General features: G+C 40.5%; 1 protein-coding gene across 1 annotated transcript in view; it reads right to left on the bottom strand.

Annotated features, from left to right (window-relative positions):
* LOC124776659 (allergen Cr-PI-like) overlaps positions 1–20023 on the bottom strand; it is a 120834-nt gene extending 100811 nt beyond the window's left edge. The window contains exons 1-3 of the mRNA XM_047251750.1: positions 19828–20023; positions 5147–5280; positions 4906–5064 (exon numbers count right to left, since the gene is read on the bottom strand). Of these exons, the coding sequence (XP_047107706.1) occupies positions 4906–5064; positions 5147–5280; positions 19828–19900 (366 nt within the window). The 5' untranslated portion in view covers positions 19901–20023. The remainder of the gene's footprint in view (positions 1–4905; positions 5065–5146; positions 5281–19827) is intronic.
* Positions 20024–21887: the final 1864 nt, after the last annotated feature.

Consider the following 21887-nt stretch of genomic DNA (forward strand, 5'->3'; position numbering starts at 1 on the left):
GGTCATCAGTCCCCTAGAACTTTGAACTACTTAAACCTAACCAACCTAAGGACATCACACACATCCATGCCCGAGGCAGGATTCGAACCTGCGACCGTAGCGGTCTCTCGGTTCCAGACTTAAGCGCCTAGAACCGCTCGGCCACAACGGCCGGCGCGGATCGAAGAGATTGAAAGAGTTAAATTTCTGGGATTACAGCTCTATAAAAAATTCAGTTGGGAAGGCATGATGTCAGATGTAGGAGATATAAATATAAAAAACGTGTATACCTTGCCTCCGTTCATTCTATGTTATACGGGATCATATTCTGGGGTAATTCATCAAACTGAGCAAAAGTTTTTAGCGTGAAAAGCGTGTAACAAGAATCATTTGCGCTGTAAATTCGAGAACATCATGTAGAAACCTGTTCAAGGAACTTTGTATTCCAACCACTGTTTCTCAGTATAGTTAATCCCTAATGTAATTTGTTGCAAGTAATATATATCTACTTCCAATCAATAGTTCAATACATAGTATCAATCCTAGGGATAAGAACAATCTACATAAAGGCCTAAAATCACTTATCTTGGTCCAAAAAGGGATCCAGCATTGAGAGAACCCAAATTTCCAGGAATCATTAAAAACTTGGTTTCAGATAAAGCACGGTTTGAACAGAGTTTGAAAGACTCTTTGATTGACAACTCCTCCTACTCTATAGATGAATATCTTAAAATAGGCTATTACACAAGCTTCAGTAAAAATGTCTATTAGATTTAAGTTTTGACAGCACTTGATCACAACAGTAAAGATTAGTTATTTTGTATATGATAAATTTATTAAAAGTGCATAAAAATGTTTCATTCTGACAATACATTAATTGGGTACACATTAGAATTTCCAGTTATTGTAATGTATTCACCTATTTCGACAATCTCTTAACAAATAATCAGGGTAGTAAGTATTATATTCAAATGCTTTATGTTTTCTATGTTATACTTTCTGACATGTTCCACATCTGCGAGAATCATCTAATTTTTGGGTCAATGGAACGAAAATTGAATCTAATCTAATCTCATGTTGATGTCCTTGCCACGAAATTCGACACGTGTGAGCCTCATGGAACATAACTGGAAAGCTGCCGTTTGTCAACTCCGCGCCCAAAATCACCACTTAATAATTTACGAGAACTGTCAGATGTAGATAAACATGCGTCTTCACACACCTCCGAAAACATGCCAAAGACGTTTTGAGACTATGTCACTCAGAATGGCTGCTGTATAGTGTTCCAAAGACATACCAACACACTATTATGACACTAGTCAACAGCCATTTTGCATCTGCGATGTAACACATCAACTGGTGTGTAGAATCCGAATATACATTTTATAATGTTCTAGCAAGTACCATTTTTGAGTTTTTAAAGGTTTTTACTGTTCGTATTCAGTATTTCGCGTTTCACTGTTCTTCTGTTTTGATATTTAATTGTTTGTTTTTGATTTGCAGAGGAGAGCTATAAGATCTACAAATCGTCAGTAAATGTTTGGTGTGGTAATCCAGTGGTGTGAAAGTGATCCTCAGTGAGTGTTTCCTTTGAAAGATAGTGCAAACTTTTTGTTTTTAAAACTTATACTACGAAAAATGGCAACTAGTAATTCTCGTTGCTGTCTGAGACACCCCAACAACTTTTGTTATATGTGCGAAATTCACCCCAAAAGCCATAAGAAGTCCAGTCACTGATTTGGTTGTGATTGCCCTGTTTTTCATCAAGGTAAAAATTTTGCACGTCATATTGCCTGCATAACCTGTACTACAACCTTAACAAAGTGGTTGAAAGTAAAAAGCCGAGCCTTGCCATTCGCTGTTCCGATGGCCCGATTCTGTGGTGTGAGCCTAAAGACTATTGTTCAGACTGTTACTTCTTTCTTACAAATATTTCGGGACGTTCAAGAAAAACTAGACAGAACATAATCCAAATGTGCATTTCCCTGTGCCCCATGATGAGGAGTTGCCTGTTCCTGTCTGTATTTTGAAAGCCAAGGAACCTGACACCATGTCAAGTGAATCAGAAAGTATTGAACATATAGAAGAGTGCTGCCCTCAGTAACATGACACTTTGCGTCAGCCCTTTAATTAAAAGGAATTGAAGGATTTGGTTCGCGATCTAAAACTTTCGAAACAATGAGCTGAACTCTTGGGGTCGAGACTGCAACAACGGAACCTTCTAGCTCCAGGGACAAAAATTTCCTGTTTCCGATCAAGAGGTGCTTCCTTCGCTCAATATTTCGACATAAGGAATTCAATGGTCTGATGATGCAGCTAGGTGTAAAACACAATCTACGGGAGTGGAGACTATTTATTGATTCCAGTAAAACCAGCTTGATAGCCGTACTACTGCGTAATGGCAAAGCATTTCCATCGGTACCTTTGGCTTACGCAGTAGACATGAAAGAAACTTATGAAACCATGCATTTGCTGCTGGTGGCAATGAAATGAAGGATCATGAATGGCAGCTTTGCTGTGATTTAAAAGATGTTGCACTCCTTACAGGTTTACAGGCTGGATTCACGAAATACTGCTGCTTTTTGTGCCTTTGGGACAGCCGTGACACGAAGAACCACTATACAGTCAAGGAACGGCCTACAAGGAAGTCATTTCTTCCTGGAAACGTAAATGCGAACAATCCCTCATTGGTTCAGCCCAATAAAATCATGTTGGCTCCCCTTCATACCAACTTCGACCTTATCAAGAATTTTGTAAAACCTCTGCATAAAGAAGGTGAGACCTTCAGTCATTTAAAAGAAAAGTTTCCCGAATTAAATGAGGCAAAGCTGAAAGAAGGTATATTTGTTGGACCACAAATAAGAAAATTGCTGAAAGATCTAACCTTTGATACCAAACTCACAGCTATCCAATTAGTTGGTTGGTCTTCTTTTAAAGCAGTTGTGAAGGACTTTTTGGGTAACAGAAAAGACAAAAACCTGTTAGCATTGTGAATGATCTGTTGGACAACTATAAGAACATGGGGTGTAGAATGTTGCTTAAAATTCACTTTTTACATTCTCACCTTGATTTCTTCCCTGAAAATTTGGAAGCCGTAAGCGATGAGCAGATGAACGCTTTCACCAAGACATTTTTACCATGGAACACCATTAGCAAGACCATTGGGACCATTTAATGATGAGTGACTGCTATTGGAGTCTTGTTAGGGAGATTGATGAAACGGCAAACAAAAGAAGAGCTCTGTCGTCGTATTTTCCAAAACCCAAAGACGATTAAAGGTGAAAATATCTTATGAACTAATTTGGACCTTTTATTGGCATCATGCCCATATATGCAAACAAAACATTATTGATTTCAAACATTCTGAATGTGTATTTTTGTTTGACCTAATTGTGTCAATTTTCGCTATTATAGTGCTTTATATCTAGGACATGTGACGTCATAGAGAAAAACTGATTTTAGCAGTGTATTCAGGACTCCAAAATTAGCTAAATCCGCCCATTTACAAACCAGATGCAGGAAAAAGCTCATCAGTGTATTCCGGCTGTTTCAGGAGGAATAGTACATATTTGATGTGAGAACGAATTCTTTAGCGACAGCACTGTTTTAAAAACACTCTCGGACTTCTTGCTACGTCAGTTAAGGGTAAAACCTCGAGCTTTAGATGATTGCATCCATCGCCTTCGTCAGGTGCAACTCTCTGTCTGAACTGCTACTATGGCGGTCTTATATAGGACGGAATGGTAAAAATGTTGAATTTTGACGTGATGAGCCATCGATTTTATTCCTTCTGCGGTGCTAAAGCCAGAAAAATATGCAGATTCCCGGGAAGACGAGATATAAGACATATTTTCCGTCCTAAGAGATAAAACTGCTAGACCCTGTTAAGTACGTCTCGGCCTCAGGATCCCTGAGATTAACAACATCCCTCGCGAGTGTGGAAGCAGTTTCATCCGTCAGTCCATCCATACCGTTTCCGACCGCGGTATATAAAAAATCGAGCACTGGAGAAATCTGCAGTTGCTGAATACAGCCTCACAAACAAACACAAAATATTTTTTGACGAAACAAAACTTTTGTCCCAGGCTCCTACATACTGGGATTCTGTAATTAAAGGGGACGACACGGAAGCCAGTCGGTACCGTTGGACTTCCATGGCCTGTTCGAGCGGAGTTTAGTTTTAGACTAGTCAGAAGCCGTCTGCAGGATATATAATTTGTAGATTCATCAGCCAACTGACAATAGGGGCACTTTAATACTGGAAGAACACACCCATGAAGTTGTCTCCTACATTACTGCTGGGAGCTCGTTTAGGAGAAAATGTAATGCTTAAACTATACTGTAGAGCTCATCAATAATTCACATTTGTAATCACAATGACATTTGAAAAATTCATATGTGTAAATTCAAACACAACTTGAATAATTGTAGGTTGTAAGGTCCCCCACACATCCTACAGTTTTAACTGCAAACACGGTCAACACAAGGAGCTGCAAATCCAAATGATGAACAAACTGAATACTTCAATTTCAAAACAAGAATGATAGTCGACAAAAAAACCCATAGCAATGGTGGGCCAACATGCGAAATGATACCTTAACCAGCGGCGACTCTGTAATAATAGAGAAACTAGGGACACATGTTGCATGGAATGTTTCATTCGGATTAGTCTGTACTACCATGTCCTAAAACATTAACTGTTGCTCCTTCTCACCCTGTATAGAGAAACGTTCCAATTATCTTGTCGAAAACTGAATCTTGAAGTTGACGTCAGATTGTTAAAAGAGCCGAACATTTTTACACCTTTAGAGCACAAATCTATTTCAGAGGCAGGTGCAGGTGCCCAACTTTCAACCGATTTTCATAGCATAGCATAGCGTTGGCGTTATATGCAATATGCTAGAAGAAGCTCAACGTATCCCTTACCTTATGGAAAGTGTCGTAGTCTGGGATGTGGTAGAGGACCTTGAACAGCTGTACGGCCTGCCACAGGTGCTTGCCGTACAGGATGGAGAAGTCCTCTTTACGTGGCAGCAGGACCTTTTCTTTGCGCAGCTGCAGGAAGCGCTCCACTGGTGCTTTATCCTTTGGAATAAGGACATCATCTCTCAGCGATCTTCTGTCAAACTTAAGATATTCGCCCAATAGTTGTATAAATATTTCATACCTGAAGTTTTGGTATGATTTCTTCCCATTTGAATGACTTGATTATATCGATGTGTTCTGGGATAATAGCAGGCTGCTGTATCTTAACAAATAATCTCAAGATGTCCCTCTGGCGCGTCAAAAATGCTTTTTCACCTGCAAAATAACACATGTATGCATACTAATAGGCTTACATTTAGAATGTGTATAAATATTACAGCAACATACAACTGAAATTGCCGTTATTAAAATGTAATTTTTGTTCCTTCTGACAAATATGCCCCTCTGAAAACTACATTTGAAAATATTGTTCAGAGTAACTCCATATTTGCGTATTATCTTCTGCTGTAAGAAGGCGTTTCCAGTAGCAGCAATGTATCTATAGATTTCTGCACAACAAGCTTGCCTGTTTCGGCTTACAATGCCATTTGAAAGTGCACCTGAGGGTATGCGAATAGTGCATCTTATTTACTTCTTACTACGATCAATAACATTATTTTTATAATTTACATTCTACTTATGTCTAGGCTGAGTTGACGACGACATGGCATCCAGCAGCAACTGTGATCTGTCTGTTATAAAATAATCTTACAAAAATCACATGGGTTTTATAGCATGAAATTATCTTGGTAGTTGTTTGACAGCTAGTTGAGGGATGGCATCCTTGGATGTTGTACGTTTACAGATTTAGCATCTTTGAAATGGTGTGTTTGTTACACAGATATTATTTGGTTAAAAATTTTTATGTTTGTGTTATCAGTTATTTCATATGTTCATCCTTTCTTGTGAAAGAAAATTTCGATAAAATTGTCTAATTAGGGGCTATGTTTGTGCGTTGAGTAAGTCGTTCGCGAAATTTCCTGCATGTGTGTGTATCTCTAACTCTTCCAAAGATGTACCTATATCTTAAAAATGAAAGCTGCCCTGTACCAATTTTGCACTAGATATCTAAAGGACGTACTCCGAATATTTTGGAAGAATTAGAGATATACATACATATGAAAAATTTCCCGGACGACTTACTCGATGAAGAAACTGACCTTAAAAACAAGCCATATTTAGAATACCTTATTGAAATCATTGAAAGGATGAACATTTGAAACCACAGATAACACATACACAAACAATTTTAACCAAATAATATCTATGTAACAAACACACCATCCCTGACTCTCAAAGAAGGGAAATCTGTAAACATCCATCTAAGGATCCCAGATCTCAAATAGCTGTCAATTACCACGAAAAATTTGATGTTATAAAAACTACTTGTTTATAGTAATATTATTTCATAACAGACAGCTCACAGTTGTCCCAGGATGCCATATGCTCTTCATCGCAATCTAGACGCAAATAAAAATGTAGTTTATAAAGATGACATTATTGATTATAATTAAGACGTAAATATGATTTACTATTCACTACACCCACAGGTGAACTTTCAAATGGCATTGTAAGGTGAAACAGGTAAGACTGTTGTGCAGAAATCTCTAAATACAAGAAAATAAAGATTATATTGCAGCTGCTGGACTTTTGACTTAATTCACACGCTGCAAGCCCAACTGAAAAAAAAGTAGGCTGTTGTATTTGAAACATAGATGTGCAGTATACACTGAGCCATTCAAATAATGCTCTATCACGGCAACTTATAGATAGACTGAAAATGCTTTTTCTGAAGAGGCAATTTTGAGATCGTTCCGCATTGACTTTGTGTAGGTATGCTGTCTATTTGACTTTTTCTGGGCGAATTCTATTACACAGACTAAAAAGGACAATCATTCACCAAGTCTGCAAGAACACATTAATTTATGCCCCTTAATTGCCATAAAAAGTTTGTGGATTGCCAGAAAAAGACTATCTGCCCACCATCATTCAAAATTGTCTCAAAATAATCCACAAAATTAGAAATGGAGGTGTGACAGATCTGATCAAATTCAAACTTAAAGCAATGTGTATAAAACATCGGTGAAGCGACGAATGGACCAAAACGAATGACTGAGTTTTTGCAAAAATTTCCACTCATTTATGATTTTATTCCAGCGTAAAACATTGCAAGTGCACATAAAATGTTTTCTCAGGGCAGGTTCTACTAATCTGAACTACTTCGTGTTTAAGGAGAAATAAAAATGTTGGTAAACTAACGTTGTGATAATATGTACGAAAATACGTATTATACTTCGTGATGATTTCTAGTGTCCACATTCAGAATTATGTACGTTATAGTAGTTATTGGGAGATGAAGAGGGTTGCACGGGATAGAGTAGCATGGAGAGTTTAATCAAACCAGTCTTAGGACTGGAGACCACAACAGCAACATTTACGTGACCTTGTTCTTCACTAGAAGGCAAGTCAAATGACTTACCTTGATCGTCAGAGTTCACCTCTTTGTTTTCTAATAATAAATGGTATGCAGAGGTGCTAAAATGACACCCACTCACGGATACCAGTAGTTCGAACTTCTCTGGTGCCAACTTCCCTAGAAGTAGTCGTCATCGTTGTGTTCTATGATCAGTTGATGTCAGCCGATCAGCTTCATTATACTATTTACTGTGGGAAGGGGTATTCAGTAGTTGGAACAGTAGTTAACGGTTCACCGACCTCATAGTTGGTAGAAGCTCGCAAACAGAGAGATTGTGTGCCGTTCGAGGGTCCCAACGTGAGTGGAAACGAATAAAAAAGTTTACTCCAAATCTTTGTCAAAGCGTCCGAGAAAAGTTAGCACAGTCAAACGCGTACAAAAAGAGTACGTTGTTCGCCATTCATGTGTCGCAAATACGAGCAGAAACTGATAACAAAGTTTCCTCCACCTTGTTGTCAAAGATTCCCACAAAAGGGCTAATGAAACTGTGTACAAATCGCGGCCCAAGGCATCAACAACGTCAGTGCCTGTCCCGTGATTTCACCTGTTTTGTACGCCGCAAAGCGGGGCCTGGAACAGGCGTGCGGCCCGGCTGACGAGTGACAGCGACACGCGCCATCTCCTAGTACGCTGCCTTGGCGGTGTGAACAGCGGCACCAGACGGAATGCAGGAGCTCACGTTTCTGCTGCTAATTAATGGAACAACGGCGGAGTTCCAGTTGGACACAGGCGCGGCCGTGTCTCTGATTAATGCGAACACGTACCAGCGTATTGGCTCCCCACTACTGCGGTCGCCTCTGCACAGACTGTTGACGTACAGTGTACAGTCCATCTCGTAGCAGTTTGAAATTCAGCACGCGCAGGCTTTGCCTTGTTTGCTTGCGTGGAGTTGGAAGTGAGTTACTTAGTGTTTACCGTGTTAAAATTCGCCTTCATAGTTTTTCCCCATTTTGTGGAAAACCGATTTATTTGAAGCGCATAATATTTGAAATGTTTTCACAATTCTCGCGTGAAAAAATTCTGTATTTGCAAGTCCAGTCACGTCTATAGCTCTATGTTTCTGCCTGACAAGCCATGTCAAGAAAGCTGAAAGGTAAGGAGATACTCGAGTCACTCCAGAAGGATTTTCCATGTGGTATTTATAAACTAAATGCCGAAATGGCGATTCTGAAACGAAACACATCGCTAAAGAATTCCAAGTCAACAACTTATAGGCCAAATCAATGGAAAGTGACACCAGGCCATATACGCGACTGGCCATTAAAATTGCTACACCAAGAAGAAATGTAGATGATAAACGGGTATTCATTGCACAAATATATTATACTAGAACTGACATGTGATTACATTTTCATGCAATTTGGATGTTTAGATCCTGAGAAATCAGTACCCAGAACAACCACCTCCGGCCGTAATAACGGCCTTGATACGCCTGGGCATTGAGTCAGAGCTTGGATGGCGTGTAAAGGTACAGCTGCCCATGCAGCTTCAACACGATTCCACAGTTCATCAAGAGTAGTGACTGGCGTATTGTGTCGACCCAGTGGCTCGGCCACCATTGAGCAGACGTTTTCAATTGGAGAGAGATCTGGAGAACGTGCTGGCCAGGGCAGCAGTCGAACATTTTCTGTATCCAGAAAGGCCAGTACAGGACCTGCAACACGCGGTCGTGCATTATCCTGCTGAAATGTAGGTTTTCGCAGAGTTCGAATGAAGGGCAGAGCCATGGGTCGTAACACATCTGAAATGTAACGTGCACTGTTCAAAGTGCCGTCAATGCGAACAAGAGGTGACCGAGACGAGTAACCAACGGCACCCCATACCTTCACGCCGGGTGATACGCCAGTATGGCGATGACGAATACACGCTTACAATGTGCGTTCACCGTGATGTCACCAAACACGGATGCGACCATCATGATGCTGTAAACAGAACGTGAATTCATCCGAAAAAATGACGTTTTGCCATTCGTGCAACCAGGTTCGTCGTTTAGTACACCAGCGCAGGCGCTCCTGTCTGTGATGCAGCGTCAAGGATAACCGCAGCCGTGGTCTCCGAGCTGATAGTCCACGCTGCTGCAAACGTCGTCTAACTGTTCTTGCAGATGGTTGTTGTCTTCCAAATATCCCCATCTGTTGACTCAGGAATCGAGACGTGGCTGCACGATCCGTTACAGCCATGCGGATAAGATGCCTGTCATCTCGACTGTTAGTGATACAAGGCCGTTGGGATCCAGCACGGTGTTCCGTATTACCCTCCTGAACCCACCGATTCCATATTCTGCTAACAGTCATTGGATCTCGACCAACGCGAGCAGCAATGTCGCGATACGATAAACCGCAATCCCGACAGGCTACAATCCGACCTTTATCAAAGTCAGAAACGTTTCACCAGGCAACGCCGGTCAACTGCTGATTGTGTATGAGAAATCGGTTGGAAACTTTCCTCATATCAGCACGTTGTAGGTGTCGCCAACGGCGCCAACCTTGTGTGAATGCTATGAAAAGCTAATCATTTGCATGTCAAAGCATCTTCTTCCTGTCGGTTAAATTTCGCGTCTGTAGCACATCTTCATGGTTTACCAATTTTAATGGCCAGTAGAGTATGGGATGAGCAGATACGTAAACTAATGTTCGATAAGCTGTAGAAATTCAGTTTGGAAAATAGCAATGATAACAAGAAACAAAATTTTTGATAACATTTTTGGAAAACAGCGATCTTGTAAGCTATGTAATATCAGCGAAAAAACAGTCTAAATCTCGATGGTCGTTAATGTTAAAATGACCGGTTTTGGCCTAGTCTTAGACCATCTTCAGAATAGTACCATCACCTGAGGTTGGTGTTGTCTAGAACAGTCAGTTCACCTGAGCCGCTGAAACTACAGACCGATTTTCCATAACAAACGTCTGCCAACTTCTTTCAGAACCAAAGAAAAAAGAAAGGATGTTAATTTTCAAATTAAATTAGAACCGAATATATTGTCACTTGACGGTAGTAGAAGATGCTATTAATAATTTACAATCAGAACTCATTTAAAGTTTACCCCGCGTAAGGTGTTTTGTCTGTCAATGAGAGAAAAAATCATTTTTATCAGTATGACTTCTCATGAAGTAAGTACCACTGTGGAGTGAAGGAACTCTGAAGTTTCTTCTGGAAAGAAATGCAAGAAACGTCAAAAAATTTTCTCTGGTTTTCTCTTTTCAGAAGGAATTTCCAACCTACGATAACGACAAACAAATCTAGAACTGTCAAATTGAAAGAACAAAAATGCGGGCTATAATTAATGACTCACGCTCATGTAAGGATGTCTGTTATCTGTTGGCACTGATGGCTCGTAAGTTTTGATACCACAACAAAGACGTCCTTTTCCCAGGAAAGGAGCTGCGCGTGTCGTGCCACGTTTTCTTCAGAGCGAGACAGTAAACGACCTGATGATAATGATGTCATCACGAACTCCGTGCGTGACCTTCAAGTGGGCTGACACGTAACCTCTGGCGTCGGGTCGATAATTCTCCGGTCATAACCAGCAGATCTGTTTTCGGGTTATGCGCTGCCAAAATTAGGCTGGTTTAAGATAGCCGTTATCGTCCATTTTCCTTTGCAATCCCTTATCGCCTTCGTAGGGATGTACATCTTTGTAGGTACACTTAAGAATTCCAGCTCGAAAGACATCTGTCGCTTGCGACACAAAACGAGGATATCAGAATTCAAGGAGACATTAAACCCGATTTTTAGACGTAGGGAACGTGTTATTCTATTATTGTGTTATGGGGAAGCAGCGATTAATGATTGCCCTTTCGTAATGACATTGCCATTTGTAGGTAATAAAGGAAGCACGTTGAGACGATAAGCTATCGCAGAAAATTATGCAGCATATCCTAAGATAGCAAAGGGACTGTGATACACAAATAGAAAGAAAATAAATTTTCTTTGTGATAAATTACAACATTAACATTGCCCGAGCTGTTTTTTTTTAACCATAGGAACTCTCCAGCAAAACACTGAGAACCTGATCGATTAGCACCACCCTCCCCCTCCCCTCACAAATTGCTTTCTCCTGGTCTCCTTTTTAATTGAGCAGATCAACCCCTTTGGAAACTCTCATGCAGATAGGCTACCACGCAAAGACCACTTCCCTTCCGAGAAAAACAAAATTTCTGATATCGCACACAAAGAGACAGAAGTAGATTTGAAAAAATGTCAGCGACTAGTTTTCCTGAAAACAAAATGGAGCTGAAGAATCAAATTAGATCCGTTTTATACCTACAGAACTACAGTTACAACAAGTGAAGTATGCTTCTCAATGGATAGTAGTGCATTTCATAACCACTGTATATCAAGCACACATAGGGCTTATGGGACCTAACTCCAAAACACAAGACATTTGTTCTTCGTTCTTTTTTTTTTTTTTTTAGTCTGCTGATGCGGCACGCCACGAATTCCTCTCCTGTGCCAACCTCTTCATCTCAGAGTAGCAATTGCAACCTACGTCATCAATTATTTGCTGGGTGTAATCCAATCTCTGTCTTCTTCTACAGTTTTTGCCCTCTACATCTCTCTCTAGTACCATGGAAGTCATTCCACAATGCCTTAACAGATGTCCTATAATCGTGTCCCCTCTGTCAGTGTTTTCCACGTATTCCTTTCCTCTCCCATTCTGCGCAGTACATCCCCATTCCTTACCTAATCAGTCCACCTCATTTTCCACATTTGTCTGTAGCACCACATCTCAAATGCTTCCATTTTCTTCTGTTCCGGTTTTCCACAGATGTTTCACTACCATACAATGCTGTGCTCCAGACGTACATTCTCATAAATTTCTTTCTCAAATTAAAGCGTATGTTCGTTACTAGTAAACTTCTCTTGGCCAGGAATGCTCTTTTTGCCAGTGGTCTACTTTTGATATCCTCCTTGCTCTGCCCGTCATTAGCTATTTTGCTGCGTAGCTAGAAGAATTCCTTAACTTCATCTACTTCGTGACCATCAACTTCCCGTTGTTTTATATCTGATGCTTCTCATTACTTTTGTCTTTCTTTGATTTACTCTCAATGCTTAATCTATACTCGTTAGACTGTTCATTCCATTCAGCAGATCATGTAACTCTTCTTCACTTTCACCCAGATTAGCAAGGTCATTAGCGAATCGTATCATTGATATTCCTCCATCCTGAATTTTAATTCCACTCGTGAACCTTTCTTTTATTTCCATCATTGCTTCTCCGATGTGCAGATTAAACAATAGGGGCAAAAGACTACATCCCTGTCTTACATCCCTTTTAGTCCAATGCTCTTCGTTCGTGGTCGTCCACTCTTATTATTCCCTCTTGGCGCTTGTATGCATACTTATTGTATATTAACCGTATCTCCCCAGAGCTTACCCCTATTTTTCTCAGAATTTCTAACATCTTGCACCATTTTAGACTGTCAAAGGTTTTTTCAGGTCAAATCCTATGAACGCGTCTTGATTTTTTTTGGCTTGCTTCCATTCTCAACCGCAACGTCAGAATTGCCTCTCTCGTGCTTTTACTTTTCCTAAAGGCAAACTGATCGTCACCTAACAGATCCTCAATTTTCTTTTCCATTCGTCTGTATATTGATCTTGTAAGCAACTTGGATGGTATGTCACCAGGCTCATACATTCTATATACCAACGTGAATAGTCGTTTTGTTGCCACTTCCCAAAAGATTTTAGAAATTCTGATGGAATGCTATCGATCCCTTCTGCCTTATTTGATCTTAAATCCTCCAAAGCTCTCTTAAATTCTGATTCTAATACTGGATCCCATATCTCTTCTAAATCGACTCTTATTTCTTCTTCTATCACGTCAGACAAAACTTCCCCCTTATAGAGGTCATCAATGTGATCTTTCCAGCTATCTGCTCTCTTCTCTGCATTTAATGTGGATTTCCAGATGGACCCTTAATGTTACCACCCGAGCTTTTAATTTCATCGAAGAATTTTTTGGATTTAGTATATGCCGAGTCAGTCCTTCCGTCCAACAATTCTTTTTTGATTTCATCACATTTTTCATGCAGCCATTTCGTCTTAGCTTACCTGCACTTCCTATTTATTTCATTCTCAGCGACTTGTATTTCTCTATTCCTGAATTTCCCTGAACATTTTTGTAGTTCCTTCTTTCATCGGTCAGCTGAAGTATGTCATCTGTTACCCATGGTTTCTTCGCAGTTACCTTTTTTGTACCTATGTTTTACTTTCCAAGATCCGTGATTGCCAACTTCTGTAAGTGCAATTTTTAGAAATTTCCATTACTCTTCAACTGCTCTACATACTGAGCTATTCCTTAGTGATGTATCTGTAGGCTTAGAGAACTTCTTGCGTATTTCGTCATTCCTTACTACCTCAGTATCCAACCTCTTAGAGTATTGACTCTTCCTGAGTAATGTCTTAAACTTCAGCCTACTCTTCATCACCACTACATTGTGATCTGAGTCTACGTCTACTCCTGGATACACCTTACAATCCAGTATCTGATTTCGGAATCTCTGCCTGACTACGATGTAATCTAAATGAAATCTTCTGGTATCACCTGGCCTTTCCCAAGTATACCTCCTCCTCTTGTGATTCTTGGACGGAGTATTCGCTATTACTAGCTGAAATTTATTACAGAACTCAATTATTCTTTCTCCTCTCTCATTCCTTGTTCCAATCCCGTATTGTCCTGTTATCTTTCCCTCTACTCCTTCCCGTACCATTCTAGTCCTCCGTGGCTATTAGATTTCCTTTACGTACTGTATTACACTTTCAGAATCCTCATATACTTTCTCTGCCTCTTCATCTTCAGCTTGCAACGTTAGCATATATCCCTGAATTGCGGTTGTCGGTGTTTGTTTGCTGTCGATTCTAATAAAAACAACCGTGTCTCTGAACTGTTCACAGCAACACACTCTCTGCCGTACCCTCTTATTAGTAACGAATCCCACTCCCCTACCCCCGCTGTACCATTTTCTGCTGCTGTTGTTATAACCTTATACTCATCAGACCATAAATCTTTGTCTTCTTTCAGCTCCACTTCACTGACTCCTACTACACTCTATTTAGATTGAACCTTTGCATTTCTCTTTTCAAATTTTCTAGTCTTCCTACCATGTCAAGTTTCTGACATTCCACGTCCCCACCCATAGAACCTTATCCTTTCGTTAGTTATTCAATCTTTTTTCTTATGGTCACCTACCACTCGTCAGTCCCCTCCCGGAGATCCCAATGGGGGACTATTCCGCAATCTTTGTTCCATACAAGAAAATAATACGAATACGCTTAGTGATCAAATTTTCATCTGCCGGTACTAGAGGAATAAGTCCACTTATTTTCATGCGAAACACAACATGGCATACCGCTGCCCTCACCGGGAAGAGCACACGTTGGATAATCGGTTTATAGTTTTCTTTCCCGTTGCGGTCACATGACGAACCATCAGGAGTGTAACATTATCACATTGTTGAACGTTTTATCTCCAATTAAAATACACAAGTAAGAATCTTTTGTGTGCAGTAGATATGAACAACGTAAGAAACTGAGAATTAAATTATAATAAAACTAGAATTTCGACAGAAGAACAAGTTCTGATTTAATCAGTAAAATAATAAACAAAAACTTATTTGTAGTAGTCATGGCTGTGGAATGATATGAAATGAGCGTATGGCATTGTTGGCTGGGAGGCCCCAGCAGGGAAAGTTCTCACTTTCTCTGAGATTAGCACTGTCATCAGCGAGCTTTATAATTGATGTTGATATCCACCCCGTGTTTTCATCCCGCCTCCGAAATTTTCTTTTGTTTCCTCGTTGTTTTTTCGATGTGTAGATTGAACAGTAGAGGTAAAGGACTGTTTCCTCGTCTTAAACACTTTTTAATCCGTGATCATCATATTTGGTCCTCTCACTTCTTGTTTCTCTTAGACATTGTATATTATACGTCTTTTCCTGACAGTTTATCCCTACGTTTCTGAGAATTTCGAATATCTCACATTTTCGAATGCTTCTTCTGGGTCTACAATTCCTCACTTTGATTTTTCATCGTTTTTCCTTCCATTATGAAACGTAACGTGAGAACTGCCTCTCTGTTGTCTTTATCTTTCCCAAAGTCAAATTAATCGGCATTTAACGGACACAGACACCATCAGCTATTCTCGCATAAACTCTAGTCCGTGAGAAACCAAAGCGACTGCTGTTGATGGTTTCGACGTATCACTCAGAAGTGGTGATTAGTTAAAAAAGGCCATCATAAATCTTTTTTATAATTCTACAAAGGGAGGCGTAGACATCGTAGAACAAACATTACAGTACAAAGAGAAGATCAAGAAGATGACCTATGTTGGTCTTCTACACCCTCACTGATGTATCAGCAATAAATGCATATTCAATCTTCCTTATCTGCTTTCCGAATTGGAAAAAGAATTTGCTAGTTTTTCTCACTAACCTATGTCTTGAACTAATAACGCCCCATGCAGACAAACGGCCCGAAATTTGTGTGGGTTTCGGAAGTCAGTAAGAATGGCAATGGAAAGCTTAACTGCACTATGGAAGCTTGACCATCAACAGCACAGCCAGGAACTCTTGGATGGTTTAACCTATGCTGCCAAGCAACTGTGTCTAAAACGATCAAGTAAACTCGGGAAAATCAACTGTTACCTGCTCTCAGTGCTGCAAACACGTCTGTGGAAAACCCAGCAAGAAGACAGTGTTGTGTGAAAAATGCGTTTCAGAGTGAGATAGTAAATTGCGTTTGCTTCATGGAGTGGACTGAAATTAAATAGTTGTTTTATATAAGAGAACACAGCTATGATCGTTACTGAAAAAAATTATACAACGTGAATTTTATGATTTTCGATTTTTTTTCCAATCATAATTTAATATTTTATTATGCAACCGGTACACAGTAACAATGTCTAAGCAGATTTAAGTGTGCCCACTGTTATCAGAAGTAAATGGACTTGCATTACGACAAATTAAATTGACACTTTCCTTCTCGGTCTCCGAATCCCCCTTGGTATTATATGTAACAAAAATTACCTTCCTAATGCTACGGTTAATATCTTTCGTTGAGAGAGTTTCGGCTTACTAGGCAATGAACAAACGTCTCAAAAATGATACCGACAGGAAGTGCAAAATGGCTAAGCAGGCATGGCTAGAGGACAAATGCAAGGATGTAGAGGCTTACCTCACTAGAGGTAAGATAGACACTTCCTACAGGAAAATTAGAGAGACCTTTTGGAGAAAGGAGAGCCACTTGTATGAATATCAAGAGCTCAGATGGAAACCCAGTTCTAAGCAAAAAAGGGAAAGCAGAAAGGGGGAAGGAGTATATAGAGGGTCTATACAAGGGCGATGTACTTGAGGACAATATTATGGAAATGGAAGAGGCTGTAGATGAAGAAATGCGAGATATGATACTGCGTGAAGAGTTTGACAGAGCACTGAAAGACCTGAGTCGAAACAAGGCCCCGGGAGTAGACAACATCCCATTAGAACTACTGACGGCCTTGGGAGAGCCAGTCCTGACTAAACTCTACCACCTGCTGAGCGAGATGTACAAGACAGGCGAAATACCCTAAGACTTCAAGAAGAATATAATAAATCCAATCCCAAAAAAGCAGGTGTTGACAGATGTGAAAATTACCGAACTATCAGTTTAATAAGTCACAGCTGCAAAATACTAACGCGAATTATTTACAGGCGAATGGAAAAAACTGGTAGAAGCCGACCTCGGGGAAGATCAGTTTGGATTCCGTAGAAATGTTGGAACACGTGAGGCAATACTGACCTTACGACTTATCTTAGAAGAAAGATTAAGAAAAGGCAAACCTACGTTTGTAGCATTTGTAGACTTAGAGAAAGCTTTTGACAATGTTGACTGGAATACTCTCTTTCAAATTCTGAAGGTGGCAGGGGTAAAATACAGGGAGTGAAAGGCTAGTTACAATTTGTACAGAAACCAGACGGCAGTTATAAGAGTCGAGGGTCATGAAAGGGAAGCAGTGGTTGGGAAGGGAGTGAGAGAGGGTTGTAGCCTCTCCCCGATGTTATTCAATCTGTATATTGAGCTAGGAGTAAAGCAAACAAAAGAGAAATTTGGAGTAGGTATTAATATCCATGGAGAAAATATAAAAACTTTGAGGTTCGCCGATGACATTGTAATTCTGTCAGATGATGGTCGAAGTAGAGAGGATATAAAATGTAGACTGGCAATGGCAAAGAAAGCGTTTCTGAAGAAGAGAAATTTGTTAACATCGAGTATAGATTTAAGTGTCAGGAAGTCGTTTCTGAAAGTATTTGTGTGGAGTGTAGCCGTGTATGGAAGTGAAACATGGACAATAAATAGTTTGGACAAGAAGAGAATAGAAGCTTTTGAAATGTGGTGCTACAGAAGAATGTTGAAGATTAGGTGGGTAGATCACATAACTAATGAGGAGGTATTGGTGAGAAGAGAAGTTTGTGGCACAACTTGACTAGAAGAAGGGATCTGTTGGTAGGATATGTCCTGAGGCATCAAGGGATCACAAATTTAGCATTGGAGGGCAGCGTGGAGGGTAAAAATCGTAGACGGAGACCAAGAGATGAATACACTAAGCAGATTCAGAAGGATGTAGGTTGCAGTAGGTACTGGGAGATGAAGGAGCTTGCACAGGATAGATTAGCATGGAGAGCTGCATCAAACCAGTCTCAGGACTGAAGACCACAACAACAACAGGCAATCAGCCGAATTTAAAGGACTATCTTTGTCAAAAATAGTACAGTACTGGCGAAAAAAATGAAAAAACATCGAGATGAGGTAGAAAGGCTGAATAAATGCCATCGTTGACGGTGCAGTGGTAACGTAATTAGAAATGACAAAGCTACACAGTAAATAAATATAAAGGGGGCAAAGTAGAATTACATAACACTGAACCTCATGGAACAGTGTGAGTGTATGTGATGGTGGGCTGGGGGGGTGGGGGCGAAGATCAGTTGGAACATTCAGCCGAGGAAGGGATGTTGTATGGTGAAAGAATATAACAGCCTATATAAGAATAGTCGAATTAAAGCAGGTGATGCTGAGGGAATTAGATCAGGAAATGAAAGACTTAAAGTAGTAGATGAGTTTTGCTATTCGGGGAGCAAAATAACTGATGATGGTGGAAGTAGAGAGGATATAAAATGTAGACTGGCAATGACAAGGAAAGCGTTTCTGAAGAAGAGAAATTTGTTAACATCGAGTATAGATTTAAGTGTCAGGAAGTCGTTTCTGAAAGTATTTGTATGTAGTGTAGCCATGTATGGAAGTGAAACATGGACGATAAATAGTTTGGACAAGAAGAGAATAGAAGCTTTTGAAATGTGGTGCTACAAAAGAATGCTGAAGATAAAATGGGTAGATCACATAACTAATGAGGAGGTATTGAATAGAATTGGGGACAAGATGAATTTGTGGCACAACTTGACTAGAAGAATGGATCGATTGGTAGGACTCGTTTTGAGGCATCAGGGTATCATCAGTTTTGTATTGGAGGGAATCGCAGAGGGTAAAAATTGAAGAGGGAGACCAAGGCATGAATACGCTAAACAGATTCAGAAGAATGTAGCTTGCAGTAGTTACTCGGAGATGAAGGAGCTTGCACAGGATAGAGTATCACGTAGAGCTGCATCAAACCTGTCTTCGGACTGAACACCACAATAGCGCTAAAGAAATTAAATTAAACTGACATTCACAACAAGTTAAACTTAATACAAGACTACTGAAGAATAGCATGTAAAGCTATTTCACTGTTAAAGTGATGCAGAAACACGTTAAAATGCAAAATAATTGACAACTGTTAAATGAAATACGTAAGATGAATAAATATCAGTAGTATGAGTAAGTTGTCTTACTGTAGGGAAGAGGTACACATTATATGAAACAGAATATACGGATCACACAGACAACCACAATAAAATAAATGAAGTCCGATGCTGGCCTTGTAACCGAAAACAAGATAACTAAATAAGTGAGTACTATGGAACATTCATAATGTTGTGATTTTAGTTTATAATTGTGGGGTTATTCTACGAACAAGCGACCGAAGAACCAGTTAAAGTGATTTTTATCATGCCTGGACCATAAATGAATTATAGATTTTTTGCTTCCTGGTTTAGTAGAAGGTAGGGACTTTCAACAGATTTCGTATTCCGCAGAGAAGGTAGCTCTGTGGCTTCTGCCTCCAGACAGCAACCTCTTTGTCACGACAGTGTCGCAACTTGTGACGTCAGAGGCCACTTATCGAACTGCAGACCACAGGAGCAAAACAGTCGGACGATGGCGGCCACTGATAGTGGAGGTGGTGACAGCAGGGTACGAGGACTGAGACAGAGACTCACCTTCCGGGTTGGGCGCCGCAGCTGCGGCGGCCACGACGGCCAGCAGGATGCACAGCGCTGCCACGGTCCTCATGTCTGCGCGTGGCCGGACGTGAGGGAGTGACGCGCGGCGTTGCAGCCTTAAGTAGGCGAGAGCGCGAGATAAATCGCTGGCGTCAGCCGCTCGCGCGCAACGCCTGGGCGCTAGTGCGGGCTCGCCGGCGTCGCGACGAGCCAGCTGCAGCTCCCCTCCACTCCCCTCATCTCGCGCCACGCTCTGACCCTGACCCTCACCATCAGCTGCGGGCCACTGCACGCCCGAACGCCCACCACTCTGCGGCCAAGCGCCGCTGTATTAACTGTTCCCTCTGACGAGACACCCGGCGCAGTAGCTGACCGATATTCACTTGTTTTCGGTCGCTGCTAACTTTAGGTTTCAACGCTATTTTCAAGCACACGACAGAAAACGATGGATCGACATCTAACCAGCACGGATTCAAATAATACACAGTGCATCCCAGTTTCATTAAAACTGCGGCTATCAAAAATAAAAGTCATTGATTATGTGAACAAAATCACTCTATTAGTCTCCCCCTGAATCAATACACAACTACAACGTCTTAAAAGTCGTTTGAAGCAGACCCTACAGCATATTTTTGGAACTGCATTTAGTACTGCAGTATAATTTCGTTGGATGTCCTCAGTTCAATCGTAACGGTGTCCCTTATTGCTTGCTTCCAATTCCAAAGAAAGCAGGTGTGAAAATTATCGAACTATCAGTTGAATAAGTCACGGCTGCAAAATACTAACACTAATTCTTTACAGAAGAATGGGAATACAGGCAGAAGCCAACCTCGACGAAGATCAGTTTGGATTTCAGAGAAATCTAAGAAGACGCGAGACAATACGGTTGTACGATTTGTCATAGAAGATAGTTTAAGGAAAGACAAACCTACGTTTAGAGCATTTGTAAACTTGGAGAAAGGTTTTGACAACGTTAACTGGAATACTCCCATTCAAATTCTAAAGGTGGCAAGGGAAAAGTACAGGGGACGGAAGACTATTTACTGTTTGTAAAGAAACCAGGTGGCAAGTATAAGAATCGAGGGGCACGAAAGGGAAGCAGTGTTTGAGAAGGGGTTGAGACAGGGTTGTAGCCTATACACAGTGTTGTTAAATCTGTACATTGAGCAAGCAGTGAAGGAAACAAAAGTGAAATTAGGAGTAGGAATTCAAGATCAGGGAGAAGAAATAAAAACCTTTAGGTTTGACGATGACACTGTACTTCTGTCAGAGACGGCAAAGTACTTGGAAGAGCAGTTGAACGATATGGACAGTAACTTGAAGGGAGGATATAAGATGAACGTTAACAAAAGAAAAACGAGGGTAATGGAAAGTAGTCTAATCAAATCAGGTGATGTTGAGGGAACTAGATTAGGAATTGAGACAGTTAAACTGGTAGGTTAGTTTTGCTACTTGGACAGGAAGATAGCTGATGATGTTTGAATTGGGGGGATATAAAATGTAGACAGGCAACAGCAAGAAAAACGTTTCTGAAGAAGAGAAATTTGTAAACATCGAAAATAAATTTAGGTGTCAGAATGTCTTTTCTAAAAATATTTGTATGGAGTGCAGTCATGCACGGAAGTCAAGCATTAGACAAGAAGAGAATAGAAGCTTTTGAAATGTGGTGCTACAGAAGAAATGGCTGAAGATTAAATGGCTAGGTCACGTAGTTAATGAGGTACTGAATATAGTTGGGAAGAAGACAAATTTGTGCCACAACCTGACTACAATAAAGGTTCGATTGGTAGCACACATTCTCAGACATCAAGGGATCACCAGTTTAGTACTGGAGGGAAGTGGGGAGGAGAAAAATCGTAGAGCGAGACACAGAGATGAATACAATAAGCAGATTCAGGAGGATGTAGGTTGCAGTAATTACTCGGAGATGAAGAGGCTTGCACTGGATGGAGTGGCATTGAGGACTGCGTCAAACCAGTCTTAGGACTGAAGACAACAACAAGAAGATTCCTAGCTTCAAGCCGGGGAACAACCAGAAGTTGGCTGGGGCCAGATCC

Source organism: Schistocerca piceifrons, chromosome 2, assembly GCF_021461385.2.
Source record: "Schistocerca piceifrons isolate TAMUIC-IGC-003096 chromosome 2, iqSchPice1.1, whole genome shotgun sequence".
Taxonomy (NCBI): Eukaryota; Metazoa; Arthropoda; class Insecta; order Orthoptera; family Acrididae; genus Schistocerca; species Schistocerca piceifrons.